This window comes from Sinocyclocheilus grahami, unplaced genomic scaffold (genome assembly GCF_001515645.1).
Source record: "Sinocyclocheilus grahami isolate Dianchi unplaced genomic scaffold, SAMN03320097.WGS_v1.1 scaffold500.1, whole genome shotgun sequence".
Lineage (NCBI taxonomy): Eukaryota > Metazoa > Chordata > Actinopteri > Cypriniformes > Cyprinidae > Sinocyclocheilus > Sinocyclocheilus grahami.
The window spans coordinates 495,179-505,478 of NW_015505679.1; the positions used below are offsets into that span (position 1 = coordinate 495,179).

General features: G+C 36.5%; 1 protein-coding gene across 1 annotated transcript in view; it reads left to right on the forward strand.

The window, feature by feature from the left end:
• Nucleotides 1-10,300, forward strand: part of LOC107554391 (pericentriolar material 1 protein-like) — a 50,425-nt gene that overhangs the window by 24,442 nt on the left and 15,683 nt on the right. Inside the window, exons 8-14 of the mRNA XM_016236881.1 lie at nucleotides 2,854-2,867; nucleotides 4,181-4,344; nucleotides 6,994-7,235; nucleotides 7,666-7,784; nucleotides 7,921-8,050; nucleotides 8,165-8,326; nucleotides 8,948-9,111. Coding sequence (XP_016092367.1) covers nucleotides 2,854-2,867; nucleotides 4,181-4,344; nucleotides 6,994-7,235; nucleotides 7,666-7,784; nucleotides 7,921-8,050; nucleotides 8,165-8,326; nucleotides 8,948-9,111 — 995 coding nt within the window. The remainder of the gene's footprint in view (nucleotides 1-2,853; nucleotides 2,868-4,180; nucleotides 4,345-6,993; nucleotides 7,236-7,665; nucleotides 7,785-7,920; nucleotides 8,051-8,164; nucleotides 8,327-8,947; nucleotides 9,112-10,300) is intronic.

Consider the following 10,300-nt stretch of genomic DNA (forward strand, 5'->3'; position numbering starts at 1 on the left):
CCCATCTTTCTGGTAAATACTCCTTTAAAAATTGTTTTTTGATTATAATTTTATTATTAGTAGACTAGAACACGTGGATATGTTGTCATTCTTACACTATAATACTGAACTTTGATTTCAGTGATTTGGACTATGAGATGGACACATGCTTCTTGCACTTTGTTGCACTTTACTTTTTTACTTTTGGATTTCATTTGGTTTAATGAAATATAGTTTAATAAAATATTCTTAAGTAAAATTGTTGATTTTTTTTGTGTGGGAAATTAATTGTTTAGATTAATCGATAAATTAGTCGATAGATTAATAGAAATAACAATAGTCATTAGTGGCAGCCCTAAAACGAATCACGATACATTTGGGGGTGGTAGTTTATATGAATGTATCTCTGAGGGGAACTTACTGTCTTTAGAAAAGATTAGATGTTTTTTTCTTTTCATCTTGACTTTGTATAATGCATATTAAAGTAGTTTTTATAAGCGCAGCACTGCTTTGTTTACTGCGGTAACCAGGGAACCGCTGTATAGCTGCTGTTCCATAAGTGCCGCCTGCTGTCAGAGAGTGAATTTACCATATATTCCACTATATTCACAGAGCGTTCTTTAGAACTTCCGCATAAATATAAGCCAGCTTGTAAACTTCCGGTGAAGCTCATTTGATGTTGTGGTATACAGTATCTCACAGAAGTGAGTACACCCCTCACATTTTTGTAAATATTGTATTATATCTTTTCATGTGACAACACTGAAGAAATGACACTTTGCTACAATGTAAAGTAGTGAGTGTACCACTTGTATAACAGTGTAAATTTGCTGTCCCCTCAAAATAACTCAACACGCAGCCATTAATGTCTAAACCGCTGGCCTCTTGAGACCCTCACAGAAAACTCTCCTGCCTCGTTCTTGTCAGAAACTGAGAAACAATAATGATAGCGACATTAACTTACAGTTTCATGTTATTTAGCAACGTACAATTTTATATGCCAAGCCTGGTAATCCCAGGAGAGAACCTAGACATGTAATTATACATTTAAATGCAGACAACTAAACACTATCATAATGGTTTAGGCTAACGTTAGCTAGCTAGCGATGCTAATCTCTTAAACGACATCATAATGGTATTCTTGATAATCAATAACTTGCCTTCATAGCCATTAATACATTTTTTAACCACTTATAATATTTTAAAGCATTTGTTATTTCTCAACTCTGCAGTTTTGCAGTAAAAATCACATTAAAGATTAATTTTTCATTCATGCAGATGACATGAAAAAATGTGCCAAAAACACAAAAAACAGGTTGTTGTTCTCCTGGCGGAAAACAAAGCCTTTTAAGTTGAAAATGACATGAAATTATCATTAAAACCAGTAGATGGTAGCAGAGGATCACTCTGCTATCACATATATATATATTCAGCCAACACAGACTTGTTACTGTTGTAGTTTTGAATTTAGTCTGAATCAATTAATGCACAGCTCTATTTTTTGACATCAGACGTTTCGTTCCGTTATCACTGTCAATCGTAGCAATGAGTCGCAGAACAATTTTACCGGATTTGCTCACATCATTTTTTACACTCGCGTTTGACATTCCTTAAACAGTATACATGGACGTTTGGTCTTCTTAGACAAACAAAAAAATTCTTCAAATTGTGAATGGATTATGTAGAAAAACTGCAAAAGGTGCTCCACAGCTAATTTTGACAGTTGACCCGAAATGACTGAGCTGGCTTATCTAAAACCAGGAAGTACGGTGCATATGGTCAATTTGCATCTCATTCACAGCTTCTGCTGTATTTGTTTCGTGCAGATGTTTTATGTAGTATAGTTTCCCAAAACTAAAGTCAGAGCATTCTGTTTTTGTTTTAAAATTTCACATTATACAATATAATTTAGATGTAAAAACTGCTCATGCTGCATGTATACAGCATCTTTGTTTGGATTGTGATATCAAATGCAGTGGTTGCCTCTAATTTTGAATGGAAAGAGCACAGGCAAAGCCTTTGTTTATATGATGAGTTTTTTTTGTCTTATTTATTTGATTAGATTTGTGGTTTGTTTTAAAATGTAAATTTAGTTTTGTTATTTGATATTTCAATTTCACAAAGAAATGTGCAGCATTTTGTCCAAGCAATAATAAAAGGACACCTTTTCATTAATAATTTGTCTTAAATCTAATTTTGTAAAAAAAAAATTGTGAGAAAATCATATTGTGAAATCAGTATCGTAAATTGGGACTATACTATGGGTTGTGTTTGTACTGGGAGGTGACGTCATTCACAGACGATTGTGCCGAATGCTTTGAACAATGGAGCTAATCGTCAATATTCACCATTAACCGAATGCTTTTCATGTTTTATATTATATTATATTCCTCTCTTTTAATCCGTAATGGAGCACACACATTTTTTTAATAATCAAACAGACAGTGCAAATCTATACTTATTTACCTATTTGCCACCTTACCTTATATTTTATTCAACCATTTTAATCTGTTATGGAGCACATGTCCCGTGGCACCTAAGCCTAAAATTAGGACTGTGCAATTAATTGCATGCAATTGTCATGCACATCTCATTAGTAAAGCACTGACAAGCTACGCAATATCGTGTTCATTATCGCAGGCGATTCTATCTGCGATAATGAACGCGATATTGTCTAATTGTCAGTGAACTACGGCTCTGTGTAGTAAATGCCGCTCCATCTGAAAGCAGGTGATGGAGATTTGCTACTAATCACGGAACCGGCTTTACTGACGAGATGCGCATGACAATTGCATGCGATTAATTGCACAGCCCTACGTAAAATATATGGTAATAAGTGTAGAATTGCACTGTCTGTTTACTCACTTGCATCAGTCGGAGTGTAAACAGTGAGAGATGTTGAGACAGGTGAAAAGTGTTTGGTTAATAGTGAATATTGTGCGTACCGTTGTGGCTCCCGCTGTTAGCAGGGGATAGTCGCTGCATTTGGGGTAAAAAAAGACAATTATTTATTGTGTAATGTGCCAAGAAGGTTACACTGTCTGTTCGTTCACACACATCTATCGGATTGGCAGCTGCCTTTAGACAGTATATTTTGGTATTATGAGATTCCATTTGAGTTTTGGCAGGTTACATGCGCGCGACAGAGAGAGTAAATAAAGCATACGTGGTAATTAATATTTCTGTTTAAATTCAACAGGCTCATAACTTTATATACATTAAATACATTTGCAAATCGGCTTTTCTTTTCCATTTGAAATTTGGCAGTCACCGTGTGTTCGCAAAAGCGAAAACGCAAACGGTAACGTGTGGATTGCATTTGGATTGTCACAATGAATGTGTCCACATATGGAAAACGCATTTGAAAATACAATTTGGAATTCCTTTTGAAAATTGTTCGGAATATCCTTCTATAGGGAACAGTATAAGCATTAAAACAAAATTTTAACATTTATAATTTGTATAATTTGTGTTAAATGTGTTATCCAATTCTTGCTTTTGGCAAATGTTGGTAAACTTTTTAATTTTAGAATTTTAGATTCCACTCAACAATAGAGTGACTAGGGCTGGGTTGACAGTATCAATTAATTGATTTTAATCAACCTTCTTTTTAATTAATCAAGATCGATCTTTTAGTCTATGCTGTTTTCTATTTATGCATAAACAAAACTTGACAAAACAAAACGGTATAAGAAACAAACAAAAAGTTGGTATAAGTTCAATTTAAATTGTTGTATTCAACTACTTTTGTGTTGATTACATCTAAAAATAAATAGCAATTTAATTTAAGATTTTGGACTTTAAACCTTTCATATTATAATAATGTATCAACTGACAGGGTTTTCTGTAGATCATTAGTTGTGTAGTTTTCTACACAGCATTAATTGAGAGATTGTTTTCATTAAGAAAATTGTGACGCACTGTACCTGATATATATCCAGATGAATTGATATCAAATCAAATTCATGAAATCTGTGTCAAAACCCAGCTCTAGTGTCTTGCAAAGAGAAGAATTAGGTCAGGCACCATGCCAAAGCATTGCCAGTCACATTTCAGTGTGTGTGATTCAATCTTGACTATTTATCATCTTCTCAAATCTGTGTGATTTAAAGTATACACATGTTGCCTCTGCTTTTGTGAGAATTGTCCTGTTGAAGGAAAGTGAAAATAACTGACTAACTGTCCTTTTTTATTTTTGTAGAAATCCAGCTCAACCACAGACTCCAAGTAACTGGATGGACATGAACAGTTTGACGAAAGCTCATGGTGCCTCCAGTAATAGAGATGGCCGTCTGAACACAGAATGTGAAATCAATAACCGCTCAGCGGCCAATCTCCGCAGTCTCAACGTCCCTTCAGTCATAGGTCAGACCTTGCAATCTTTCAAATCTATAAATATTCACCAGTGTGCAATTTCTGTCAACATAGTCAGTCTTCTTACAAAGTTATTAATCTAAAATAAAAAAGCATTCTGTGCTAACAAAACTATCAACTAGAGACCTGCACTGAAATTATATATATATATATATATATATATATATATATATATATATATATATATATATATATATAATTTCACCAAATCAGCTTGTCTTTGTAAAATAGCACAGCTTATTAAATCTAAGCTTCTTAATCAATTAATCATATTATTATTATTATAATTAAGCACTATTTAATTATTATTCGGTACGATAGAACTTTAGTGATTAGACTTGGTAACCATGTATGAATCGATATTTGTCATTTTAACTGAACTTAGGACTGGTGGTGATGCTTAACATATTGTTGTCCACTGGGTTTCCAGGGCTCACAAAATCGCTAGCCCGACGTCCCGGGGCTATTGTGTTTTCCAGTCGGGCTACCAAAATGTATCACCACTCTGCCCGACGGGCTATCTTAAATGCAGATCTCCCGCGGGTCCTTAAAAACTCCTAAAGTGAGTTGTATCAAACTTAAGGCCATAAAAAGTTTGAAATACGTTAAATGGTATAAGAAATGTCTTAATTATAATTTCAAAAGGTCTTACAGTTGGGGACGGAAAGACAAGATTATACGGCTGGATTAAACTTCAAAAGGCAATGATGTCATTGAATAAATATGAGCGCTGCATGTTTCAAGTCAAAATGCGGCGCGGATGTCTTTATTTGAATGTATCTGAAGGGAATCGACTGTCCTCAGAAACGTGTCGTTGGCGGACGGAAAGACAAGATTATACGGCTGGATTAAACTTCAAAAGGCAATGATGTCATTGAATAAATATGAGCGCTGCATGTTTCAAGTCAAAATGCGGCGCGGATGTCTTTATTTGAATGTATCTGAAGGGAATCGACTGTCCTCAGAAACGTGTCGTTGGCATATTAATTTCATTTGACCTATAATTCCTGATAAAGCAGCGTTTATGAGCGCAGAGCTGCTTTGTATACAGCCATTACTGGGGAAACCACAATATTTCAGCGCTCCTAAAGCGCCACCTCGTGGCAGAGAATTAATTTGCATTTCCAATAAGCCTTTCTTGCTGTTTATGGTCAGATCAATGCAAATACCAACTCATGTTTTTACGCAGCAAACACATAGTGTTGTAAATGAGAAATTAGTTAATGTACCTTCTAAAAATCTAAACAATTAAGACGGTAATATGTATACGTTTTAAACTGACATAATAATTTATATGCTTGATTTATCCCTTTTCATAAAAATGGTCTAAAGGCTGAAATGCTGTTGTATAAGATTTTTGTTTTTGTGAAAACCTGTATCTGAACTGTAAATCATGTAATTTTATGGCTCAATACTGTGTTAACACAGACATTGTCCAACCCCACTCATACTATGTTCATTTTACTTGTGCAGCTCTTAAAATGGGTCATAAATCGCCTTAAATTTATTTTTAAAAATTCTGCAGATACCCTGTAAATAGTGAAATAAAATTCCTTCCTTCATTTTTGTTGATATGTGTGTACTGAAAATATTTTTGATTGACATTTAAACTCCTATCTGATTTTCTATATTAAAAAGAAAAAAAAAAGTTTTTATTTTGTTTTTATTTTGGGGCTAGTTAAATCTGAAGAGTACCTGCCCGAAGGGCTACCAGGGATTTTGAAATTTTGTGAGCCCTGGTTTCTGTAAAAAAAAAAAAAAAAGATAAGTTATAGATATTAATAGTAATTGATAATAGTAATTATTATTAAAAAAAATACTACTACTACTATACTAACAATATACAATGCACAGGATTGATGAGCTGCTGGGTTCATGAATATTAATCACGTTGTCAGCGTTCGCTCGAACTGATTTGCTGAAATCAAAACAGGGATGGTAATAGATGAGTGCCAGCCAATGAGAATGCCGTTTGCACATCAGCTCCGCCCACTAATAACACGTTTGCAGCGCTGAGCAATGTAGCCAATCACAGACAAATCTGTTGATTTCTGGAACGCAATTGACAATCAAAGGTGTTTAAGTTAGAATCCACTCACCACTCAAAATGACTGCGTTCTTGTGCAGTGCTGAAATTTCCATGCTCATGAATTCTCTCATTGTAACACAAGAAGTGCAGACATTATGAAAGATCCATTGTGCATATATTCATTGTGTCATAACAGAGCTTTGTGAGATCGTAATGAACTGATCTGTCAGTTTTTTTTTACTGATTATAAAGGGAGTGCTCTTTGCTTGCATTCTGCCATGCCAAGCCCAAACCATGCACGCAGCAGCCTATGCTTGCATTTCTGTTAAAAATAACAGTGGTTTGTGAATGTTGATGCTTTAATAACAAATATTTTATCTGAAGCGTTTATGCTGTTGTGGCTAGGCGATACGGAGCTTACTATTTCATGTGAATTTCACATGTACTGAAAAAAATCTATATAGGCTACTTTTATGCAGGCGGGAGTGGGATGAGATAACATATTTCTGTGGGAAAGGGCGGGTGCGGGACAGAATCCTGCTGAAAAATCGGTCCCGCGCAGGTCTCTACTAGCAACCTATTAACTATTTATTTTTGCATTATCATATTAGAATGCCAATTCAACCAGGACAGACCTTACGATGGTGTTAAAGATGAGGATGATGATGAGGCACAGGAGGATGAAGATGGGGCAAGAGGAGGAGGAGGAGGAGGAGGCAGAGGCAGTGACGGTTCAGGGTCCAGTCGTAGAAGCAGTCTAGGTGGTGACACAGATTATGCTGAGAAAGTCCAACGTCTTCAAACAGCCAAACAGAAACTCAGACAACTCCAAGAACTGGTCGCCATGGTGCAGGTGAGAGTCTGGAGCCACATGGGTGATTTGAGGTTCTGGTCATTCATAATGCAGAGCTGTCAATCTCCAACCAGACTGCTGAGAACATCACATCTGTCAAGAAGCAGCTAAAAACACACCTTTTTCTGCAAGCACTTAACCACCCTATACACTTAAACCAATGCACTTACACAAACACAAAAAAAGAAGTCTTCTCTAGCTTGCTTCCTAATCAAGTTGTCTCTTATTAAACCTGGCAATATATATAATGAACATTCTTGGCCCTTTTGTAAGTTGTTTTGGACAAAAGCATCTGCTAATTGCATAAATGTATGTCAATGCAAATATGTTGTGAGTGTAGCTTGTATAAGCAAACTGCATTTTCTTTATTATGCTTTCTTTTGTCAGCCTGTTAAAGACATGTTCTCTGGATCTGTTAATGTTACTGTAGAGTGATGATACAGATGGTACTACAGCTAATGAGGATGAGGGTTTGAAGCAACAACCCAATAACACCCGAGTAACAGCTCCCAAAATCCAGAGAGACATAGTCCTTTCTGAGAAGTCCAGGTTTGTTTATGGAAATGAGATATCTGCTTGCATTTATAGTTCATAATCTGTTGTTTGTAAACTTGCTTTGTTTAATATCACACTGAAGCATGTTTTTACAAAGTGTCCTGTGTATGTATAATAATCTGTTTTTCAGAGAGAAATTGTATGAGGAGAAACTCAAGCAGCAGCAGCAAGAACTAAAGCAGCTCCATGAAGAGAGACAGAGACTGATGGAGATTCAGGGCAAGATTCAAGACTTACAATGGGCCTGTCCTGACCTTCAGGTACTTTACACACCTGCACTTTTTTACGCACAATTTACAGTTTGTTACTATCATAGACACAAACAACTGCTGAGATGGAGTCTTAATTTCTTTTATCACATTGTGTCCTGTCAGTCATCCGTGAGCAGTAGTGTCAGCGGTCAGATGAGGAAGATTCCTGCAGCAGCCTCTAGTCCTGATCATGTACCGTTACACTCCTCTTCCTCAACTAAAGCCAACACTAGTGGCCTCAAACCCACCACTGAGCCTCCTCCAGTTACTGTCACTGACAATGAGGTAAGTGTGTAATCAAAATACCAGTTTTGCTTCCTTTATATATCAGGTAGAGTTTTCAAGGGATAATTGACCCAAAAATGGAAATTCTGTCATCTTTTAGTCTCCCTCATGTCATTCCAAACCTATGAGACTTTTGTTTATCTTTGAAACACAAAGTAAAACATTTTTAATGAAACCAGAGAGATTTCTGTCCCTCAACTGAAAGTCCATTCCACCAAAACTTTTAAGCTTCGAAATGTTTATAAAGAAATTAAAATAATCAATTTGAATTGAGCACTTAAATAAAGGTCTTCTGAAGACACAATTGCTTTATATGATGAACAGATGAAATTTAGGCTTTTCCTTGCATAAAATCATTGATCAGCGCACATCAGATATAATCAATGACAGCTCAGTCTTACCTGCATGACATGCAAGAGCAAACCTCACTGGTTCTTGCGTGTCAATCAAGTACATTTGAGCTTCCATGTACTATATTTACATTTAGATTTCAGTATAGGGACAGAATCTGTTGGGTTTCTTTCTTTTGGGTTTCTTGGGTTAGTAAGTTATTGGGATCTGTTTGCAGACAGGTAAAGAAGCCCAAGTTTAAATGTTTTGTCTTTGTTTTATTTGTATTAGCTCTGGTCAGAGATGCGAAGGCATCAGATGTTGCGTGAGGAGTTGAGACAGAGGCGGAAACATTTGGAGAGTCTGATGGCAGAGCAGCAGAGGAGAAACACACTCAACGATTCTCCATTCAGGAGTGACACACATGAGACCCAGTCGTACAGCCGTGATGAAAGGTGACACATGGCTTTAACAACTCATGGCTTAGAGTTTAAAATTTTGTTTTATAAATGTGCTGGGAGGAATGAATTTGTAAGTTGCTAATTAGAGGTCGACCAATTGATCAGCCGGCCGATTTTTGGCATTTTTTAATGAATCGTGCTGCAAGTTAGGCCGATTTATAGGCAGGCGCACTGGCGGGCAGCTAAGCGTTGTTGCAGAACTCCCTCTGGCTGCATGAGATGGAGCAGCTCACACTCTGCAGGCTGCAGCCGTGGCTTGTTCACACACAGCCTCAGCTAATGGCTGGGCAAAACAGACTGTTTCGAAAGCAGGATTATGTTTTACCCTACTAGAATTGATCCCGGAAAGTTATCATATTCATAAGTGCAACAAGTCATTTGCATGTGAAAGTAGAAACACGTTCAATTCAGACGAAACTTCTGGGCTGATTATAACGTGCACGTTAACTTTCCTCATGAAATATGTCTGTGGGTCTGACAATAGCCTCCACGATGTCATATATCCGCTCGTGGCCAGCGCACTCTTAAGCAGTTATGAGCAGCAGGCAGTGCAGTATGTGTGAAATCTTTTATTTTTGTTATCACTATGGCCATTTGACTTATAGCAGTGTCCAGTGTTTCCTATACATCGAGTTATTTGTGGCAGCTCATCACAATATCAAAACTGACTGCCACAAATAGATTTCCCAAAAGGCTTATACTTTGTTGAATAAAATGAGCGCTTCATGTTTCAAAATTAAAATGCAGCGCGGGTGTTTTTATATGAATGTATCTTTGAAAAGAACCTACTGTCTTCAGAAAAGCTTGTCATTTTCATTTCGTCTTTACTGTAATGCCTGATAGCGTTTGTGAGCAGTGCTTAAGGGGAAACCGCTATATCTCTAACTCCCAAAGCGCCTCCTGCTGGCAGAGAATTAATTTGCAGTCTGTGGGAAACACTGGTGTCTGTCAACTGTTTTGAGAAGGTGCTCAAGTTTTGAGCTATGTATTATTACTCTAAATTGGGCTACTACTACCATTACTATCTTGTACCCTGCAATAATCATTTGCTCAAACTCACTTTTATGAGATGAATGGGAAGAAAAAAACAAAAAAAAAACAAAGGAAAATCGGCCAAACATATCGACCAAAAAATAATCGGCATCATATATTGGCCATCGGCTGCCCTGATTTCTAAATATCG